General features: G+C 42.6%; 1 protein-coding gene across 44 annotated transcripts in view; it reads right to left on the reverse strand.

The window, feature by feature from the left end:
- MACF1 (microtubule actin crosslinking factor 1) overlaps positions 1 to 22,190 on the reverse strand; it is a 407,445-nt gene that overhangs the window by 29,247 nt on the left and 356,008 nt on the right. For all 44 annotated transcript variants that reach the window (XM_070078713.1, XM_051857940.2, XM_051857938.2 and 41 more), the window contains 23 exons: positions 21,903 to 22,022; positions 21,401 to 21,508; positions 20,279 to 20,497; positions 18,354 to 18,557; positions 16,439 to 16,670; positions 15,628 to 15,854; positions 14,072 to 14,194; positions 13,875 to 13,976; positions 12,993 to 13,094; positions 12,734 to 12,907; positions 12,489 to 12,644; positions 12,145 to 12,342; positions 11,278 to 11,406; positions 10,175 to 10,348; positions 7,698 to 7,853; positions 7,380 to 7,586; positions 7,132 to 7,251; positions 5,454 to 5,623; positions 3,986 to 4,145; positions 3,295 to 3,489; positions 2,859 to 2,987; positions 1,427 to 1,570; positions 822 to 1,010 (listed from right to left, as the gene is read on the reverse strand). In XM_070078713.1, the coding sequence (XP_069934814.1) occupies positions 822 to 1,010; positions 1,427 to 1,570; positions 2,859 to 2,987; positions 3,295 to 3,489; positions 3,986 to 4,145; positions 5,454 to 5,623; positions 7,132 to 7,251; positions 7,380 to 7,586; positions 7,698 to 7,853; positions 10,175 to 10,348; positions 11,278 to 11,406; positions 12,145 to 12,342; positions 12,489 to 12,644; positions 12,734 to 12,907; positions 12,993 to 13,094; positions 13,875 to 13,976; positions 14,072 to 14,194; positions 15,628 to 15,854; positions 16,439 to 16,670; positions 18,354 to 18,557; positions 20,279 to 20,497; positions 21,401 to 21,508; positions 21,903 to 22,022 (3,738 nt within the window). The remainder of the gene's footprint in view (positions 1 to 821; positions 1,011 to 1,426; positions 1,571 to 2,858; positions 2,988 to 3,294; positions 3,490 to 3,985; positions 4,146 to 5,453; positions 5,624 to 7,131; positions 7,252 to 7,379; positions 7,587 to 7,697; positions 7,854 to 10,174; positions 10,349 to 11,277; positions 11,407 to 12,144; positions 12,343 to 12,488; positions 12,645 to 12,733; positions 12,908 to 12,992; positions 13,095 to 13,874; positions 13,977 to 14,071; positions 14,195 to 15,627; positions 15,855 to 16,438; positions 16,671 to 18,353; positions 18,558 to 20,278; positions 20,498 to 21,400; positions 21,509 to 21,902; positions 22,023 to 22,190) is intronic.

A 22,190-nucleotide genomic window follows, 5' to 3' on the forward strand; every position in this document is an offset into this window, starting at 1 on the left:
CTCCTTTAGTCGGTTTGGTCTGAGAGGCCTCTGGGTTCATACCAGAGATCTTTCCAAACCCAGGCACAATGGAGGTAGGTCAGTGGGCCCTTGACTCAGAGAACAGTAAAACAAAAGATGGGGGGGCAGGCTTTTGAGACAGCACCCAGGACTCCCACTCCTGGTGCACATGCCCTGTGTAAGGCCTTCCCTCTGGCGTGGGCATCAGTGAAAATGATGGAACAGTCTTTCTCCTGACTGCATTTTGCTATGTAAGACCCATCAGGGCATGCTTGGCAGTTTCTCCTGCCAGCCTTGAAAACACAAGAGGCTGTGTGTCTAAGACCTGAGAGTGGCCTCTGCAGCTGTGAGCAAGTCCTAACAGAGCCAGCAAGAAAGTGGAGGCCTCAGTCTTACAGCTGTAAGCTGACCGCTTGAATGAGCCTGAGAGAAATCCTGAACTCAGAGGAGAAGTGCAGCCCTGGCTGACACCTTGATTTCAGCCTGGTGTAATCCCAAGGAATGGACCCAGCTTACTACGAATGTCTAGTCTCCTGAACCAGAATCTGAGGCATGTGTGGTGTGTTGTTTTATGCTAAGCCTGTGGTAAGGTATAGTTTTTTCATCATTTGTATTTTCTATGAACTTCTTAAAGACCCCTGTATGCATGGATTTCAAAATTTCTACACCAAAATAAACAGCTTTTAATTTCATCTTCCATAAACTGTTAAAAGCATCCTTGTATGTGAAACAGCAATTAAACACACACACACAGGGCAAAGGAAAGGGGACCCATGACCAGCACAGGAAACACCAGCAGCTGCACAAGGAGGCTCAGATACCTGATGCTCAGCGATCAGGGCTTTCACTCGGTCGATATTCTGAGGGATCGGCTCCTGATCCCGCTGAATGAGGGTGGTCTCGGCCCACTGGATCCATGCCAGAAGTTCCTCCAGGAGCTCGGCGTTAGCCACCAGTTCTGACAGGGCTGCTTCCAGACGCTGCTGGTGCTGCTTTGCCCATGTCAAGACCTGTGCAGGTGGGGGAAACCATGGCCTCTTTCAGTCAAGCAGGTCCTTTTGTGTCCTTTTCACCTCCTCACAATGACTTTTTAGCGGTGAGACCACCACACAGTCAATAGGCTTCGCTCTTATGCCAATGACGAAGCTGGAGTAGGAAATCTGCTCTCCTGAAAGCAACTCTAGCACATGCTAGAGGGCTGGGGCAGCGGTCCACAGCACGTGGATCCACTGGAGTCACTGCCAACACATCACCACCCCAGCACTATTCTCCCAGACCACTGCACACTTTACCAAGCTAACATAATTTCTGTTGAAACAGTCCCAATGACTGAGAGATTGGTGGGCGGGAGGGAGCAGGAAGAAAAGAAGGCTCTGCAGTATTTCGTCACTATAATCCCATTTTCTGGGCGTGCGTGCCAACTCACCTCCTCAAAGCGAGCTCGGATGATGGTGATCCAGTGTTTGATGGTTGTGATACAGTCAGGATGGCACACGGCCAGGATGACTTCGCCCATGGCTACCGCTGCATTCACATCCACTCGCTTTTCTTCCACTTTCTTCATGAATTCCTAAGCAAGAAAGATTTGCAAACAAAAACTGATCAAATCTACGCTATTAGCACTGTTAGTGTATTCTTTTCCTTCAATGTGTTGGCACAGACTTGTAAAAGCCTGGACTTTGACATCTCTAACATTTTCTTTCCAGCTCTAAAAGATGTGGAAAAAAGTGAAGGATTTCTACAAGAATAACCTTCTGTATTAGAAAAGACTATAGTTAGTTTCTCTTTCTTTAACCCCATGTTTATTCATTTCCATATTTGTAAACACATTTAGCTTGGAAAAATGTAACAATGGTTATGAAACAGAGTATTTTTAAAATATCCACAATATAATTCAATGATAGAAACAAAATTAAAATCTGGGCAGGTGGAAGGCATTTGCTTCCTGCTGATGCATACCCTGGGAGGCAGTAGTGATGGCTCAAGTAGTTGGGTCCAGGTTACACAAGTAGAAGATCTACATTGAGTTCCCAGCTCCCAGCATGTGGGCAGTGAACCAGGGACAGGAACAATCTCTGTGTCATTGTCTGCCTTCTCCAATCAGCAAATAAGATCAAATAGAATCTCTGGGGAAGTAACATCTTTTTAAAAATTTTTATTTATTTATTTGACAGGTAAAGTTACAGTGAGAGGAAGACAGAAAGTTCTTCCATTCACTGATTTACTCCCCAAATGGCTGCAGTGGCCAGAGCTGAGCCGATCTGAAGCCAGGGGCCAGAAGCTTCTTCTGGGTCTCCAACATGGATACAGGGGCACAAGGACTTGTGTCATCTTCCAGTGCTTTCCCAGGCCATAGCAGAGAGCTGGATCAGCAGAGGAGCAGCCAGGACTTAAACCAGTGCCCATATGGAATGCTGGCACCACAGGTGGAGGATTAACCTACTGTGCCACAACATGAAAATTTAAAAATGAAACATTTCCCCATTCATTAGTAGGACAGATGGATGCCTCAGATACTCCATTGCTTTCAACAGCTTAGAAGGGCTCTTGGAAATCAGAATAGGGTCCAAAGTTGTTAACATAAGAAAGCCAATCAAAGCATGTGCTAGTGAAGTGCAAAGAAGGTGAAATAACCTACATTTTCCTTTACACAGTGCTAGGTGTTTAAACTGTTTACAACCAACATGTTATTTTTGTAAAAGTGAATGACCTGCCATCACTTCCCCCTCATTCCTGCTAAAACAGTGAGCTGAGCCCATTCTTGTTTTGCTCCCTTTCAGCAAAAGCGGTTTTCCTGAGGGTGAGGCAGCCCTCGCTGCGGTGGGCAGCAGAGGTCACTGCATCGAGGGCTGGATTACCTTATGGGTGTCAATAAGAGACTGCAGGGCCTCCGTGTCATCAGGAAGTGCTCCCCGAAAGCGAAGTGTTTGCTCTGCTTCAGAAAGCCACTCCAACAGCATGTGGACTGTGTCCCGAAACTCTTCTGCCTGAAATAACCGAGCACAAAAGATCAAACCACTTGCTGCAGCTGAGGTCCCAGACACAGTGGCGTGCCAGGGAAAAAGACCACTACTGAATCCTTAGTGTATCAGAGTAAGGTCATCGTTCATTCGTAGAAAATAAAATAAATCATTTCTCTAACACTAGTACAAATGAGTATTAGAGTCTTGTAGGACATGTTAGATTATTCATTTTCGACTTTGTTATGTTCATGACTGGCTACACTTGATCCCAATGAACAAATAATGAGTCAGCTCAGACACCCACTAGGTTGGCCCAGCCACCTCCTCTCACCTGTTTTAAAGCCTGCTCAAGTCGGCTTTGTTTGGAAACAGAGAGTTTACACACGGTGTCCCACCGAGTGCTCAGTTCCTGAAGCTGCCCTTTGACCCAAGTGGTGTCATCACGGCTGTTCTCAATCAGCTCTCGGCCTGACCGCTTCAGGACCTGAACTGTTCCTGTTCGCTTTCCCAGTTCCTTCTGGAAAACCTAGAAAAGAAAATTGGAAAATTCCTTTGCTTGGAGAATGTTTGAATCTGAGAAGTAAAACTACAGAGAGGGTAATCATTGCCTTGGTAGGTTGTAATCATGCATCTTTTATGCACAGAGGGAGGCAGAACAATGTGTAGGAAAGAACAACCAGAAGACCTGGCTCTAAAATAAATGTCAGCTCAGGCATTTATAAGCTGCGTGACTTTGGATAAGTTGCCTAACTTGAGTCCCAGTTTCCTCATCTGTAAAACAGGAATAATTATATTAACATTGCCAGAATTAAGGGAGATACAAAAGAACACCATCAGCTGTGCACAGAAGAATTTGATGTGATTTCAAGATACTGCTGAATACTTTGTGCTGAAACAGAATATTATGCAGCTCAACACGACAGACATGTAGGTCATACTAAATATTGGCGTGTGTGGTGTTAGGCTTGTTAGGTCCAGAAGTGGATTAATAAAAATCACGCAGCCCAGATCTCATTCCTCACCTTGTGGGCATCCATGAGGTTCATGACAAGGTCGAGGTCCCCATGCACAGGCTGGTCCTCAGCCAGCTGTGGCTCCACCTTGTACAACCAGTCGACCAAGGCCTGCAAAGCATCCATGAACTGTCCCGAAAACAGCAGGGCTTCCTCCAACTTGTGCTGCCTGAGAAATGCATATGAGCCCCATCATTTTTAAGGATTCTTTTTATGAGTGGCCTACAAGTCTGACTGCTGAAAGGGAATATTGCTTGAACTCTATACAGAGAGAGACTTCTATGTTAAAACAGTTAGAAGTAGAGTAAAAAGGGATTAAGAGAGATGCCCAGACATCTTTAAACAAACCACTCTCTAGAAAGGATTAAGTATAGTGCAGGGTATGGGCATAGACGCTCTTTGGGCATCTTACAGTCTAATGACACACAGACCCACCCTGACACCCAAGGTCTGACGTTGATTACGTCAACCTACCCCAATCGGTGGAGTACAAATAGTGCAGAGAGACTCTCACATTTAGCATAGCACAGTGGCCTGAATGAATAAAAGTGCAACTCTTCAAACCAAACTGCTTGGGTTCAAACCCCAGCTCTTTCACTCAGTAGCTGAGTGATCTTGGAGGGGGGAGTTAAGAAACCTCCTTATGATCATTTTTTCATCTGTAAAGTGGGAATAAAATCAGAATCCACCCAAGTGGCTAAGAGGATTAAATGATTAGCAGGCACCTGTTGGCACCAATTCTGTAATAATAGCTCAGTAAGAGTCAGGTATTACAGTTCCATGGAGTAATTCAAGCAGCACTGACACGCGGTGAGCACTCTCCACGAGGCACCTGTTGCTATTACAAACGGCGCACTTCCAAATATTTTAGTCACTCATATTCTATTACCACTGGCTTGATTTTTATAGGCCTCTTTCTAAAACATGCCTAAAATGAGAATTTTAATACATTTTCTTCAAATTGTTTCATAACTCCCTTTGAAGTAACTGGAGCTATCAAGATGGTACAAATTCTTGCCGGCGCCGTGGCTCACTAGGCTAATCCTCCGCCTTGCGGCGCCGGCACGCCGGGTTCTAGTCCTGGTCGGGGCGCCGGATTCTGTCCCGGTTGCCCCTCTTCCAGGCCAGCTCTCTGCTGTGGCCAGGGAGTGCAGTGGAGGATGGCCCAAGTGCTTGGGCCCTGCACCCCATGGGAGACCAGGAGAAGCACCTGGCTCCTGGCTTCGGATCAGCGCGGTGCGCCGGCCGCGGCAGCCATTGGAGGGTGAACCAACGGCAAAGGAAGACCTTTCTCTCTGTCTCTCTCTCTCTCACTGTCCACTCTGCCTGTCAAAAAAAAAAAAAAAAAAAAAAAAAAAAAAAAGATGGTACAAATTCTCTTCCTGACAAATTCTCTTCCTGATGGGAGCTGGCGACAGTCTCTCAAGTTGCTTTTGGGGATGCCATAAAGACACAGGAAGGGGACACTCATGCTCACCGCTCCACAGACTTGCCACAGACTGTATCCCATTTGTCTCTGACTTCTCCCAGTAAGTTGTCAAGTGTCTGAGTATCATCAGGAAGCAGAGTCTTCTCTTTCAGTGCTCGGCCAGTTCTAATTGTGGTATCGTACACAGGCTGTTTGCCACCAAGAGTTTTTTGAAACTCCTATGTTTCCAGAAAGCAGAGAAAAACATGTTAAAATTCAAATGATGTCTTGACTTGGAATAAAAAACAATTCTTTTTGAGTTTTCAGTGGGAATAACACTACTTCTTGACCTAAAGTTAATGATAGTTTACTCTATATAAATTTGTGATTTTTGTTTATGTCACATACAGTAGTATATAACAATTTTTAAAAGCCCACAGGCACCTGTTGCTCATAACCACTTTATTTGAACTTTTAAAAAAGCCAAATGTCATTGTTAGACAGTGCTTACAATGCCTAGATATAAAACAAAAAATCTGGCTTCATCATCTTGACTTTTTATCATTAGCCAATTGACTTTTTAAAAGTTTATTTATTTGAAGGGGGGAAGGTGGGAGGGAGAGAGGGAGAAAGGGAGGGAGAGAGAAAGAAAGGGAGGGAGGGAGGGGGAGAGAGAGAGAGAGAGAGTGAGAGAGAGCGAGGGAAATGCACATGAACCAAGAGCAAACTCTTCAATCTACTGATTCACTCCCCAAATGCTGATAATAGCCAAGGTTAGGCCAAAGGTAAAGTCAAGAGCCAGGAATTCCATCTGGACCTCCAAATGTATGGCAGGGACCTAAGTACTTGAGCCATCACCTGCTTCTCACCAGGTGTGCCTTAACAGGAAGCTGGATTAGAAACAGGCAAGGGCCGGCGCCGTGGCTCAATAGGCTAATCCTCCGCCTAGCGGCGCTGGCACACCGGGTTCTAGTCCCGGTTGGGGCGCCGGATTCTGTCCCGGTTGCCCTTCTTCCAGGCCAGCTCTCTGCTGTGGCCCGGGAAGGCAGTGGAGGATGGCCCAAGTGCTTGGGCCCTGCACCCCATGGGAGACCAGGATAAGCACCTGGCTCCTGCCTTTAGATCAGTGCGGTGCGCTGGCCACAGCGTGCTGGCCACGGCGGCCATTGGAGGGTGAACCAATGGCAAAAAGGAAGACCTTTCTCTCTGTCCACTCTGTCAAAAAAAAAAAAAAAAAAAAGAAAGAAAAGAAAACAGGTAGGACTTGTTACTGATAGGGGATACATGTGTCCTAAATTGTGGTTTAAACTCACTAGGGGGGCTGGTGCTGTGGCGTAGTGGGTAAAGCCACCGTTTGCAGTGCCAACATCCCATATGGGTGCCAGTTTGAGTCCTGGCTGTTCCATTTCTGTTCCAGCTCTCTGCTATGGCCTGCAAAAGCAAAGGAAGATGGCCCAAGTCCTTGGGCCTCTGCACCCCCACAGGAGATGGGGAAGAAGCTCTTGGCTTCGGATTGGCTCAGCTCCGGCCATTGCAGCCATCTGGGGAATGACCCAGTAAACGGAAGACCCCTCTCTGCCTCTCTGTAACTCTGCCTTTCAAATAAAATAAATAAATCTTTAAAACAAAAACAACAAAACAACTCAACTGTGTGGCAAAACCTGCTTTTTTTTTTTTAACTAGTTCTGATTCCTTTTGTGTAAGCTACAACTTTTAGTGAATACCTAAGAACAATGAACTGCTTTACCTTATGCTTAGAAAGCTGAAGTTTAATCTTGTCTGGGTCATTAGATATCTCCAGTTCTGAGTCCAGATGACTTTCTGCATCTTCTAGCCAGTCAATCAGTTTTTTCCAAGCTTCATGGAACTGAAGTTATATAAGAAATAATGAATGAATATGCAAAGTACATAACTTGCATATGAGAGTCATTCCAGAGACTCAATACATACAGTTCAAAGTTGTTTAATAAATGACTATGTTTTTCTTACACTTACTTGTTTTGCTCGCTTCCGGGCATCATCTAGTGATCGGCCCCTTTCAATAGATCTCTGCACAACCTTCTCCCACCGGGACTGGACGCTAACCAACAAATTCTTGATCAGAACAACATCCTGTTTTTGGCTAAGGAACTTAAGCTGATTCCCAGTTTGATCCAACTCAATGATCTGGTCTCGATGTGCATTTACTTCATTAGCAAAAACCTGGGTTGGAGAGGACCAACAATGCTCTTTTTAAATGAAAGGTAACATAAAGAAGTATTCCTATCCTTTAGCCCTTTCAAAAGGCAGACAACACCATCATGTCATAGTTACCTTGTGCTCCTCTATCTGGGAAAGGACAGTGTTTAGAATCAGGCTGGGAGGAGAGGCGATGTTTAAACTCTGCTCTGCTAGAGTGAGCCAGTTGATAAATTCTTGTAGGGAATTCTGGAATTCTGTTGCCAGGTTGAGAGCTTCTTCCAGCTTTGACTGAATTTTTAAGTAAAACACACAAAGAGAAAAAGTGCCAAATTCAGAAATTATAGCTTCAGTAACAAAAGTATGAACTGTACACCACATAAAATGATCTCTAAAAAGGAAGCCTCATTTAATCAACCTCCAAACATGCCTTGTTTGTAAAGAAGGGGACATTTCAATGTCTGTCTGAAACTGAACAATGGGATAAGGACTGTGTTCGTGGAAAACACGGCACAATTAGCAGTGGACTTCCTTTCTCTGCTCTTCCACACTTCCTGGGACATTAAAACAAACAAACAAACAAACAGGAATAAAGCTATTCAGCAAATGCTAAGTCACCAGACCTTTCAGTGGGGACAGCTGCAAGATCTGTAACTTGCTTTGGGCAAAGTCTCAGGTTCTTTCCTTTAATGTGTTTTTGTGGTGTAAAATGGTTAAATGAAAAGCACGTTACCCCAAAGATAATGTCCACTGCTGTGATCTCTGCTTAAATACATGCTTTCAGAAAACAAGGCACATGAAAAAGCCCAAGTCTGAAAGCAGGAAAGGTCATTAAAAGAAGCCATGACATTCTAGGCAGACATCTGACCACACTACAAGTAAATTACTGGCCACTTTCACCCACCCAGGATGGCAAAAGAACTGCACTGTCAGGACAAGAGCAAACCCCGGTTTCAGGGTCCACAAGCTCTATTCTCAGAGACCCTAACCCCAGCGTCTCGGTGATCACTTCTGACTCTTACCCATCTATGAGGCAGGCAAGGCAAAATCCTGATAGGACACCAAAAATGAAAATACACAGAAAAACCCTAAGTTGTACACTAGAAATGCTAACTGCTGTTAATTCTGTTTGGGTTATGTATGACTTTTATTTTCCTCTTTGCGTTTTCAGGTTAATCTTGTAATTGCTCCCCTCTTCCACCCAAACATTAATTAATGTCATTGAAAGTACAAATAATCAGGGCCAGTGCTGTGGTGTAGCAGGTAAAGCCACTGCCTACAACACTAGCATCCCATACAGGTGCTGGTTCATGTCCTGGATGCTCTACTTCTGATCCAGCTCCCTGCTAATGGCCTGGAAAAAGCAGTCCCTGCCACCCACGTGGGAGAGCCAGATGAAGCTCCTGGCACCTGGCTTCAGCCTGGCTCAGGCCTGGTGGTTGCAGCCATCTGCCTTTAAAATGAATAAAATTAATATTAAAAGAACGTTTAGAAATTAAGGCATTGCAAGCTCTTAGATGTCAAGAATTTTTCCACACAGTAGTCTTTAATAGAGCACCATACATACTTACTTAAATGACTTGGGTGATTCTGAAATTTAATGTTTCTGCAAAATCAGAAACAAATATCCTTGATGCCCAGTTTTTGTTTGACCAGTTCCATGATGAGGAACAGCTACTTCCAAGACACATTTGGGAAGTGGAGCAGCTGGGACCAAACTGGCACTCTGATCCGGTATGCGAGCATCCCAAGAGTGAGCTTTACCTGCTGCATCACAACATCAGCCCCTGGCCATTCTTCATAACAAAATTACCCAACCCTACACTACAAGGATTCTAATCTGGCAAAATGTTCACTTATATGTTAAATGCTTTATGAGCTTCTGCCTAGTAGTTTCACAATGACAGGGTCCATGCATTTATTATTCCCACTAATAAACCCAGTGTAAAACCTAGTACACACTTGCTCTGAAAGTATTTATTATGTGCAAAACAGGTTTGTACGCACATTTCACACTTGATCTGACAAAGCTTTTTTTTTTCCCCCACATTTTTACTCCAAAAAATAATAATTCAGGACAAGGTATTTATAGTTCTCTGTTTTTGAAAAGGAACTGATTTTTGAAGAATGGCAAGAAGCCATCTTGATTTTTAGTAAATTTTTTTCCACACTGCATTGATACTAGAAATCAAATTCCTTGTAGAGAATGAGTAGTCATTCTCCTTATGTGGCCTGACCCCACCTTCCCAATTCCAAGTCACCAACTCAAGCAAAACCTTGTTTTTGAGTGAGAAGACAAACTGGTGAGTAGCATGTGATTTAAAGTCCATGACTAAAGCGTTACCAGGTACTAACATCTTAACTGGTAGATATAGAAAAGAAACTCATAATTAATCATAAACAGTATCAATGCAATTTGACATGAATGTAAAATGGAAACTTAATGGCAGAAAAGAGAGCTTGATTAGTCAGAGGCCAGCTTGGCGGGGTTTGGTTCTGCAGCTTCTGTTGGAATATGCAAAGATCTTTACAGAAACAAGATGGTAACCACACACAATCACCAGGCCCACGACTCAGACACCGCAATCCCATGGTGTGCTCTGTGGCAATACCTTTCTTTCCTCCATCTTACTGCTGACCACGCGCCACTTCTGCTCCAGGAGCGCCACACTCTGTTCTGTCTTGGAGCCAGATCCAGAATCACCACGGCTGAGGAGCATGAGTCTGCCCTTGTCAAGCAGCTGATTGTAAGTCTCCTCCTTGGCTTTCAGCTGGGAGTACAGTTCCTATGAGAAAAGGCAGGGAGGATATCAATAATGCTAACTCTGGGGAAGACACCCCCACAGGTTCACTAGCAGTCTGGAAAATTCCAAGAAGGCCTCAAATGACAAAAAACTTTTCTTCTGGATTCAGTTAAACTGCTGAGTGAGCACTAGGGAAAAATGCATCTCCCTTAACAGTAAAATGATTTTGTCACCAAGTAAATAAGAGAAAAACAATTTTTAGGATCAGAGATTATAAAAATAGACCCCAATAGTTTCTCCTTTTCATGAAGGATTTGCTTGGAAATTATGTTGCCTTTTGTTCTCAGCATTCTTTTTTGAAATATTGCCAATATCTACTGGATTTCCCCAAATCTCCACTAAGGAGTCTTCTGAAATATAAACACATTGTGTCATATTTTAGTCTTCTGATCCTCTCAACTTCAAGTCAATATTCTTGTGTCAACCAAAGGGATCAATTAAAAATTTTCCATCTCACCAATGTATTTCCCGTTAACTCTTCCCTGTCACTACTGTTGCCTATGGTTAGGTACTAAAAACCTATAGATGAGGGGCATTAAAAGGGGAGGGGGTGGCCAGCACTGTGGTGCAACATGCTAATGTTGCCTGTGATGCTAGCATGCCATATGTGTGCCTATTTGAGTCCTGGCTGCTCTACTTTTGAACCAGCTCCCTGCTAATGCACCTAGGAAAGCAGTGGAAGATGGCCCAAATATCCGGGCCCCTACTACCCATGTGATAGAAGCATATGAAGCTCCTGGCTTCACCCTGACCTGGCCCTGGCCATTCTGGAAGTGAACCAGAGAATGGAAGGTTTCTCTCTAACTCTACTGTATTACTTTGTAAACACTCAGATAAATTTATCTTTGTGCATTGAGAAAGGGGCTACTGAATAAGGGCTGCTTATGCTCAGTTTCAAGAATTGCTTTTACCATATGTGTATCAAGCTGTTCCCTAGCGGTTTCAGGAAGTCCTCCTGTGGGCTTAGATGCAGAAAGTTGACTCTCCATTCTAGTCAGTTCCAGGAGGAAATCTTCAATTTCACTGTGGAAACCCTGGGCCTTTTGAGAGAAAGATACCAGGATATCAGCAGTCAATTCTCAGTTTCAAGAGTAAACTTGCAAGATGATCATATGAGAACTTTGAGGAGGAATTTTGGTCTGTTCTCAGGCAGAGGTATTCTGTTGCTGGGATTACTATGGGGCTGATTTATTTAATTACTGTTACAATCAAGCTGAATTCTTTACCAGGGTGGGGAACATCCGGCTTGCAGGCCATATAAGGCCTATGAAATCATTTGGTCTGGTCTTGCCAAGACAACCACAGGCAGGACTCAAAATGCAAACAGGACTCGAAACTCAGCAGCCTGATTTTTAAGTTGATAATTTCGTAAGACTCATGAATGATGTTATAAATATCTAAATGCCCTTGGCAGGAAAAAAACCTCTCTATAACATACTATAGACACCTGCTATAATCTGATGATGAACTGACTAACTGACCAAGGTGCTGTTAAATGAGGAGGAACCTGACTTGATCTGAGGAAAAAAAACTGAATCTGTGACAAAGGTATTACAGTGCAGACCTACTAACCTTGAACAGTTTACAGACTGGGCTACAAATGAGTACCGAAAGAACCTCCACTCAAAAGCAGTTCTTTTCCAGAACAGAAAGGATTTTCCCTCTTAAGATATAGGGGGTTCTGCCTCATATTGCTTTCCTCTCTCTGCCTTGACTTAGGCTCTCTTTCAGATGTTATCTGCACAGATCTTCTGACCTGGCTTGGATGACGCTTGTACCTGCTGTAGTGTCGACTGCAGCTGCTGCTCCCTCTCCTCTGTTTTTTGTAACACTGACTCCCAGCACTGGTTCATGGTTTCCAAACGGCTCCTTAAGCTGCTGGCATCATCTCCAGCACTGGATTCAAGCAGCTCATTGCCAGCTTTATTGACTGTTTCCACTGTGGCTTGATGAGCCAAAACATCATTTTTCAGGACCTAAAACATGTTGAACAACATAATTTATCTCTACAGATATCACCAAGCCTGGTTCTCTAAGATACACACACCATCAAAAGGCTTCCTCTGGTGGCTGGATCTGGTCTCAAACTAAGAGAGTAGAGATGAAAAATGAAAATACTTACATGGTGCTTTGCGAGCTCAACTTCAATGACTTTTGGATCTCCGCTTATTGGTCTCTGAGCATCTAACAACTCTTCAGTGTGAATCAGCCAACTCATCAGTTCCTCTAGGGCATGCTGGAACTGGCCAAGGGCCAAGAGAGCACCTTCTAGCTTATGCTACTCAGAAAAAGACAGAAAGGGAACATTGGTTAGGAAGTGAGAAAAGGCAGTAATAGCTCATTTACCGACTCTACCATGCACCCTACCTGTCTGTGGGCAATTTTCTCACACAGATTCTCCCAGAGGTGTTTGAGTTCTGTCAGTGGTTCTCGTATAATGTCTCTGTCCGTTTCATCAGTAGCTTTCTTTAACATCAGCTCACCCTGGTGATTAAGCTTCTCCATCTCAATTTGCTGCTGGTAAACTTCCACTTTGAACTCCTATTAAAAACATACTTAACATCAAACCAAGCCTTTAAAAATGAAAAAGGAGCAATATTCTCAAATCCCATTCCCACATACAAACCTTCATTTCATTCAGCTGGTCTTTAACAGTGTTGAGGTCAGTGCCAACAGGAGGCATGGTACAGAGTTTAATCACAGTGTTATCTAGCCAGTCAAACATAGCCTAAAATAAAATTACAAAGAGTCAAAAACAAAACATGGGAGTCAAGAGAGAACTGCCAGGATTCCTAATAACATAAAAGTTAAATCAAAGCACCTTATGCCATCTGTGGTTTAATTAAGGGGCAGAGGTAAGGGAGAATGATTTTTATTCCAAAAACATCAGGATTTGGGAATAGAGTCAACATTATTGGCATGATGCCAAAAATAAACTACAATCTAGAAATACGAGGTACTTAAAAGCTCTTGGAAAATGGAATTAGAAGATAATGTTTACTTTGGTGCAAAAATTTTTGAAGTCCATACAAACACCTGAGTAGTCTTTGTAAAGTTCAAGGAAAATGTGTATCATGAAAAAGCTTTGTGGATTTCAAAATTCTTTGGCACCAAAATAAACTTTTAACTCTGTTTTTCTACAAACTTTTAGAAGTACCCTTGAACTCAATTTGAACGAAGGTCAGTGTTTCTCATTGGCAGCTAGCTAGCTCACGATGTCCTAAAGCTACTGTGCCAAGTTGTATCTCCAGATAACCTGGGCTTGGAACTTCAAGCAGGCAACGTACGGCCAGCTTCACCGTACAGCTGAAGGACAGGTATGGTGAGCACGCAGGATGACAGAAACAGCAGGAGGAGCAGAAATTTGTACACGTCAGTACTTTTCTCATTAAAAGTGGGAAACCTGTCTCACATTTGAAGAAGATAGTCCAATCTTGTGCTGGATTCAGAAAATGACACAGGGCAAATGGAACCTGTCTTTCCTTGGTGCCGCCTCCTGACCTCTCACCTGAAGAGTGTCCTGATACTGCACAGCAGCTTGCATGGCGTCCTCCAGTTTCTCTAGCCTCTCTTTCCATGTCTTGTTTAAGTTCTCCCAAGCATTATTCATCTAGGGAAAAAACACTCAATCAGATTTTCCCATTATTGCCACTCTCCAGTCCGAGGCCACCACATTTCACGGAATCCTTGTCCCTTCCTCCACACCTCATCAATGCTCTTCTTTACTTCAGGCTTCTCAGTTTCCCCACAGGCAAAGATCAAATCTGCTCCAAGGATTCGGATGAACTCCAACTCCTCATGCAGCCCATCTGTCTCCTCCTTAATAGTCTACATGGAAACGAACAGAACATGAGCCAAAACAGAGTAGAACAAAACTTCTCAAACTTTGCAAATGTAATTTATACCCTCATCAATAGCAGATGTTTAGCAGAACTGGTGGCTTCACAAAAGTTTCTCAATGTTTATAATAATATTTCACTTTCTAGATGGTGAAGCTTCAGGCTCCAGGAGGTTATTTCCCATATATACACACACACTCCAGATACATACGCAAACATACAAAACAGTATAGCAAAAGTACAATGAGCTTCGGTAATTTACCAAATGCTCATCCCTTCTTGCCTCCAAGGAGATTAAAATCTATAGCCAGAAGTCTGTTACAGAGATTAACAACAGGGGTAAACTAATTCAGCACAAGTCACAAACTTGAGTGCTGAAAGACAGTCCAGCGTAACAGGAGTGCTAGGCTATATAATCTGGAAGAAAGTCAGTTCTGTACCAGGTCCTAAAGAGTGATTCATGGACTGGCACTGATGTGGTACAGAGGAGAATTTCTATAAGGAAAAATAGCTGAAATAAAAATAAATAAATAATGGGGCATTGTGGTGTAGTGGGTGAAGCTGCAGTGCCGACATCCCATGTGGGCACTGGTTTGAGTTTCAGCTACTCTACTTCTTATCCAGCTCTCTGCTATGGCCTGGGAAAGCAGTAGAAGATGGCCCAAATCCTTGTGTCCCTGTGCCCATGTGGAAGACTCAGAAACTCCTGGCTCCTGGCTTCAGATTGGCTCAGCTCTGGCCATTGCAGCCATCTGGGGAGTGAAACAGCAGATATAAGACCTTTTTCTCTACATCTACCTCTGCCTCTCTGTAACTCTGCCTTTCAAATAAGTAAATCTTAATAAATAAATGTAAGAAGAGACAGAATATTAAGATAGGCTTGTCTTTGTGTTAAACGGATAAGAAATGAATTTAGCAAAAATTAGACTCCCTCAAAAGACTACAAAAACATGTCAAAGTAACAATTTCTTTTTTTTTTTAAAGATTTATTTATTTTATTTGAAAGTCAGATTTACAGAGAGAGAAGGAGAGGCAGAGACAGAGAGACCGGTATTCCATCTGCTGGTTCACTCCCTAAATGGCCGCAGCAGCCGGAGCTGTGCCAATCTGAAGCCAGGAGCCAAGACTTCTTCTGGGTCTCCCATGTGGGTGCAGGAGCCCAAAGACTTGTGCCAACTTCCACTGCTATCCCAGGCCATAGCAGAGAGCTGGATCACAAGAGGAGAAGCTGGGACTCAAACCCATACAGGATGCTGGCACTGCAGGTGGTGGTTTTACCCGCTGTTACACAGGACCAACCCCCAGTAACAATTCTTATTGCTGGAAAATGAATCCAAGATCGATTCTTATTTTCCACTGTTTATTCTCAGATAAAATGCTTTTCTCTAAGACATAAGAGATAGGGTTTTGTTTTTGCCTTACCTCAGCAGCTTCAACCTGTTGCTTGATGATAGATGGGTCAATGCCAGGGCTTTCCAAGTCATGGATGATATCCTGGGTGTCTCTCATGGTCGCCAGGAGAGCTGCCATGTCATACCAGAACTTCTCTGCTAACTCAAGGACATCAAGGAACTTAATTTCTCGCTCTTCAGCCCGAGCTTTGATGTCCTCCCAGAAGAATACCATCTGATCCAATTTGTCTTGGATTTCTGAGGAGGTAAAGATGACACCTGAATAAGCACGTCCATCTAAATCTGACACTTTCAAGGAAATATTTATCAAAAAGCTCTAGTTCTCTACCTTAGCTTTACTTTTATTATTTTGAGTTAGCATTTTCTGCCTATGTTGGTCTCCTACATGAAGGGATCACAGAGTAGTCTGGAAACAGACTGCCACGTGATATAAAGGTGCTGCTAATTTACAAAACCTTTCATTTATAAAGGGGCTGAGAAGAGAACTATTTCCAGTGTGCTGTGTGGGACTTGTGGCATGCTTCCTAAGGAAAGTGTTACAAAAGGTAGTTCTACCCACTACTGATACTGTAGTTTACTCACATTAGGGGTTAAAGGAGCATTTGTTTCCTGGCCTGGGAATCTAACTACCAATTGTAACCTTGTTTCAATGGGAAACTGTGCTCTGAATTCTAAGTGACTTCAAATGGCTTTCTGGAATACTCATCACTTGGGGATGGCTCTTGCTTTCACTGAAACACATCTGGTGGGATGTTGGATAAAACCACATCCTGGAATTTATCTAGTGATTTTCTTTAAAAATGATGAGCTCCATCAAGCACCTTTTGCAGCCAGATCCTTGTCTGCTCCCTGGGATCGCCCGATGAGCTCTTCTCCACGGTGCTTCAGGGCGTCAAAGGATGGCTGCAGTTTTTCTAGCTCCACAGTGGCACTCTTGTTGTCACTGATGCACTCACGGATTTTGTCTACTTCAGCAGGAATTAGTGGTGGCATCCGCAGGCGAGAGGAAAGGTTCTCCAGCGTCTCCAACATGGGCTCAATTTTATCGTGGAACTAAACAAATGTTGGAACATTAGCCATCATGGCAATTCACCTCATTTCTTAGAGGAAATGTTAGGGAATGAAGACAAGCCATAATTCTCTTACTATTAAGCATAACCTGTGCTCAGCCTAGCCCAATGGCTGTTACACACTGGATTTGGCTAACAAACTGCTTTGGGCATAGTACACCAGAGCTGGCACATCAGAAAAAAGAAAAGCTGATAATTAAAATATTAACTAATTCACCAGAAATCAACTCAAATCTGGTGCTGCCACATTTTTTTTTCTGTCAACTAATGTGACAAGAAAGGGACAAGACTATGAAACTGGCGAGAGTCAGTGTGTCAACATCTCAGATGACAGGTGCATGCAACAGACTAGACCAATGAGTTAGATGCCCTCCACCAGCTGTGTCAATGGATGGGGAACTTAATAAACTGCATGATTTGGAGTTTAAAACTATTATGGCATGCAATTTAACAACCCCACTGTATGGAACAGTGAGAAAGGAAAATGTTCGCATGATGAAAAGACAATTAAGGCAGGCCAGATCTAACTTTTACCTTCCTACTTTTTCTGGTACTTTGAATAACATGCCTACAATTGTAAAATTTTCATTTGTAATATGGCACAGAGGGGACAAAAGGGGTCAGAACAGATATGCTTGTCTCTAAAAAAGGTATCTAAAATCAACTCTGTATTCATTAATTAGAGTAAGGCTTATCAATTTTAAATGTAAAATTGAAAAGACATAGTGGGATTTCCTTAACAAAATCACTTCCCATCACTTTTCAGTTCCACCCCCAGGTGAAAGTGGCATAATAAATTGCACTAATCAAATTCACCAAAGTTAAGGAAAATTTCCTTATAGGCAATGCCCTGGATTTTCAGTTTTATAAGAATACCCTAATCCCAAAGAGGGTGGGGACCTTACCTCTGTAATCTGTAATGGTGGGCGCGGTCAACACAACAATGAAATGTGACGATGTGGGGAAGACAGGAGCAGGCAGCAACACACAAAGTAACACATTCCACAATGTGAGTGAGAGATGGGACGGGAGGTGGGGGGAGAAACTTGAGTGAGTACAAATATTAACCAAGAACACTGACTAAACATAGGAATAAAATACCCAGACATGACAAAAGTGCCACTAACAGTAATACGCATATATTAGTTGCACAGTATGTAGTTACATGCTTTAAATCCACTGCTGGTGGTTTATGTTTCTCTTTGGCTCTGACTTCTCCCTACTCAAGCATCATTCTGTGCTCTAGGAGCTAGCAGGCGGCTCCCTGAGTAAGAAAACTAATGTGTGGTGCTTTTAAATCTCAAAAGTAACAGGCTATTAGGAACCTGAAGTCTGCTGAGGCTATCACTGCTTCTCAATCTACAAGGTAAATTTATCCAAAATCATCTCTGCTAAAGGATTATCACAGCACAGAGTTTCAGGGAAACCAATAACAGACATACATATCAGCCAAGGTGCATTTTAACCTCCTTACAGTGCCCACAGACTCACGTTCCTGGGAATAAAAATGCAAGTAGGCAAAGCTTCCTACTTTCTTGGAAATGTACATGTATCACCAGCATGCTGGTCTGGATATTCCTAAGCACAGAGGCATAACTGATTCAGAGAACTCCTGATTAGACTAACACACAACTGAAGGCTGCAGGAGTCTCAGACAGACACATACCTGGGCAGACTGGGAAATGGCCTCATCCAGAGCCAGGGCCCGTTGGCGCACCTCTTCTTTTATTTGTGCGTACATGTTTTCTGCTTTCTGATATTTTTCTTCCACCATTTCCCCTTCCTCAGGGTTTAACTCCTTTAGTTGTGGCCCTATTTTCAGTAGTTTATCAATATGAGGTTTGTGTTCAGCAATGGATTCTCTTAGTTGCTATGGAAAGAAATACAGATTAAAACATAATAAGCATATATTTTTGAGGGAGAGAGAGAGGAAGAGGAAGAGGGACAGGGAGAGAGAGAAAGAGAGAGCAAGAGCAAGAACTCCCCCATCTTCTGGTTCAATCTTCAAATGTCTGCAATGGCTGGGGGACAGAAGTTAAGAGCTGGAGCTGGTGCTGTGGTGCAGCAAGTTAAAACTCCAGCCTGTAGCACTGGCATCCTATATGGGTGCAGGTTCGAGTCCTGGCTGCTCCCTGCTAACATGCCTGGGAAAGCAGTGGAGGATGGCCCAAGTCCTTGGACCCCTGCACCCACATGGGAGACTTGGAAGAAGCTCTTGGCTCCTGGCTTCGGATCTGCTTAGCTCAGGCTGTTGTAGCCATTTGGGGAATGAATCAGTGGATGGAAGACCTCTCTGTCTCTACTGCTCTTTCTTTCAAATAAAAAAAAAATAAATCTTAAAAAAAAAAAAGTCAAGAGCCAGGAACTCAATCCAGGTCTCCAATATGGGTGGTAGAAACCCCATTATTTGAGCCATCACAGTTGCCTCCCAAGGTATGCATGAGCAAGAAGCTGGAGTTAGGAGCCAGAGTTAAATATCAAACCCAGGTACTCTGATGTGGAATGTGGGTTTCCTAACTGCTAGCCCAAATGCCCAGTTTCTTTGTGTGGTAATTTGATTGGAGCCAATGCCAACTCTGAGGAATAAATCAAACTGCTAAAAACCAGCAAGTCCCAGGATCTCACTATTTGTGGAGAATCAAAAAACACACAAGTCGTAAGTCTTGGTCTGACACTTACAAGGCTATCCTACCCTCTTCTGTACCATAAATACGTCTACACACTATCTTGCACCTTATATGGTTTAACATCTGTCTGCATCCCCAGAATCAGAGATGCCAAGCAGGATAGACAATGAATAGCAACAGTCCTGGCAAGCCAATCTCTCGCAGACTTTGTTCTGACTACTTCCAGTTTACATTCTTCCACTTACAGGAATATGGGGGTAGCAAAAAGCACAAGCCATGCACCAGAAGAAACAAACTTTAAGGGCAACAGCATTAGCTGAGATGTCTGTAAATCTCCCTTCTGTCTTAACCATACACAGCAAATGCTTTCTGACATTCCTTCATAGTTCTCACTCGAGTTGGTGCCTCATCAAGTGCAGTCACCCAACCACACCCTGAGTTTAACAAGAGTCCATTGTTCCCAGAAATGTTTTAAGTTCCCTTTTAGTTTGTTCTTTCTTTAGCACTGTAATATCTAAGTTCTCAACATCTCCACAATCTTATTCTTTCATCAATTTGAATTAAATATCAAAGGAAATAATTCAGATACACATTTTTATTGCTCAAAGAGGTTGTGCTTAACAGTTGACTTCATGTATCCGTGTTGGTGCAAACTGTTGAAATATTTACTTAGTACATACTAAGTAGATCTTCTGTATATAAAGATAATTGAAAATGAATCTTGATGAAGAATGGGATGGGAGAGGGAGTGGAAGATGGGATGGTTGCTGGTGGGAGGGAGGTTATGTGGGGAAAAGCCACTATAATCCAAAAATTGTACTTTGGAAATTTATATTTATTAAATAAAAGTTGAAAAAAAAAAGTTGCACCTAGCAGACACTGATACACATTTTGTTTTTCAGTAAATTACAGAGCAAGCCCACTTTAAGTTCTGCAGGAAAATAAAACTTGGCGAGCTCCTTACCCTCATTTCCTCTTGCTGCTGTCTGAGCTGCTCGTGATCAATAGCTGGAGGAGGTAACTGTGCTATTAGTGCCCGAGTTTCCTCAATCCAGGGGCTGAGCTCTTCGTAGGTTTCCCAAAACTGGTTCACTAAGACCTGTGCCCGCTCTAGGCGAGCATAACGCTCTGAATTAAGCAGGCTAATGGCTTCATACTGTTGTATTAGAGACTCTGTCTTTTCCTGTGAAAAAGAAAAGAAAGGTGTAAGTTTTACTATTATGGAACTGCCTTTTAAGAAAAACAAGTAGGCATACATCCATTTAAAAGTCTAAAGGAATACACACAAAAAGTTATTAACAAATATGGCCTATAGTAGTGCCACTGTAAGTGATCTTTATTTCTTTAAATTTATCTGAATTTTCTAATTTTCAAATCAAACATATTATTTCAATGTTTAAAATCTGAAAACAGTTTAAAAGATAGTAAAATAGCACAAGAAAAGCAAGAAAAATTAATGTTTTAGTAAAGACATACAATGATAAACCATTATTGTAACAGATCAGTTCAGAACAGGGTATCTCCAGGGCTATGAGGAAGCCTTTGCCTATCAAGTTTCCCTTGTCTTTCTTCTGATCAAAAAGTCTCCAGAAACCTGGTATTCTTGTTTCAAATAGCTAGGATGAGTCGCACAACTCCTGATGAAATATGGTTAACTATATCCTTTCAAAACAAGTGAAACTGGTCTATACACTAACTCTCTTGGGTCAATCCTTTTAAAAATACGTATAGGACCTTTTAGAAGGACTTAAAGAAAAAAACTAGTATCCGAATGTGGGTCCGAAAAACCTGCCATACATATCTTGAGAAGTAATACAAAGCCACTTCCCTATAGACTGAGGATAAGAAGCCATAAAGAAGATGGATTTGCACTATATTTCACGTGATACAGTATAGCTGTTTAGACATGTATGAACACAGGACTAGGGATTTGAATTTCTCAGAAAATCAAAAATTGTCCTTTAATAACAATCAGTAACAAGAAAGCCAAAAAGGGAAACATCTTTAACCATCATTTCACAATTGTTCTTCTAATTCACTATGAGCAATAAAAACCCAATATGGTGAATTAATAACTGAAATTCACCTGTAATACAGCTTTCTGCTCCTCCCCACATGTGCCAAAGATTTCACCACGGTGACTGAAGAGTTCATCCATTGAATCTTTGTGTCGAATGATATCAATAGAGAAAGCCTTTGAAAAGTAAACGGGAGTTAGGTCAGGAAGTAAATGGAACCTGGGCCTGTGTCAGTGAACGGTAAGACAGAACCTGTGAAAAATTCCTTGTTTTAAAGCCACCTAAAAAATTGTTCTTAGAAAGTTTGACACTTCACCTATCCAACACCTTTTCAGTAGCTTACAAAAATATATTCCCTCCTAAAAATCATCCAAAAGCCTATTTCTCCTTTAATACAAGGCCAAAAATCTCTTCTTCATATAAAGTATCTGTAAAATAAATTTCTATCCACAATTATGCCATTAAATCATTCCACTTGACTTTGGATAATCAGAAACTCTCCTAGTCTCTCTACGCTCCTGGGAGCTCTCCTAGCTCAGGGCATGGTGGACACATGGGTGTCACACTTACCTTCTGCACCTGCAGCTGAGCTGTGGTCTGGTCCTGTTCCAAGCGAATTGGACCCAGGGCCATCAGTTTCCGTTTTGTTTCAGCAACCCAAGCTAGTTCTGCATCAGCAGCTTGTTCATACTAACAGACATAGTGAGGGAAAAAAGGGAAAAATTATACACAGTCAGGGCCTCCTTAGAAATTTAAATTATTCAATACCAAAAAGCCTGGATTTTTAGTAATACAGTCTATATCTCACAAAGTAAAGAAAAAATGGGAAGAATTTCATAAAATCACAAATCCAGATGC

The sequence above is a fragment of the Oryctolagus cuniculus genome, chromosome 7, assembly GCF_964237555.1.
Source record: "Oryctolagus cuniculus chromosome 7, mOryCun1.1, whole genome shotgun sequence".
Lineage (NCBI taxonomy): Eukaryota > Metazoa > Chordata > Mammalia > Lagomorpha > Leporidae > Oryctolagus > Oryctolagus cuniculus.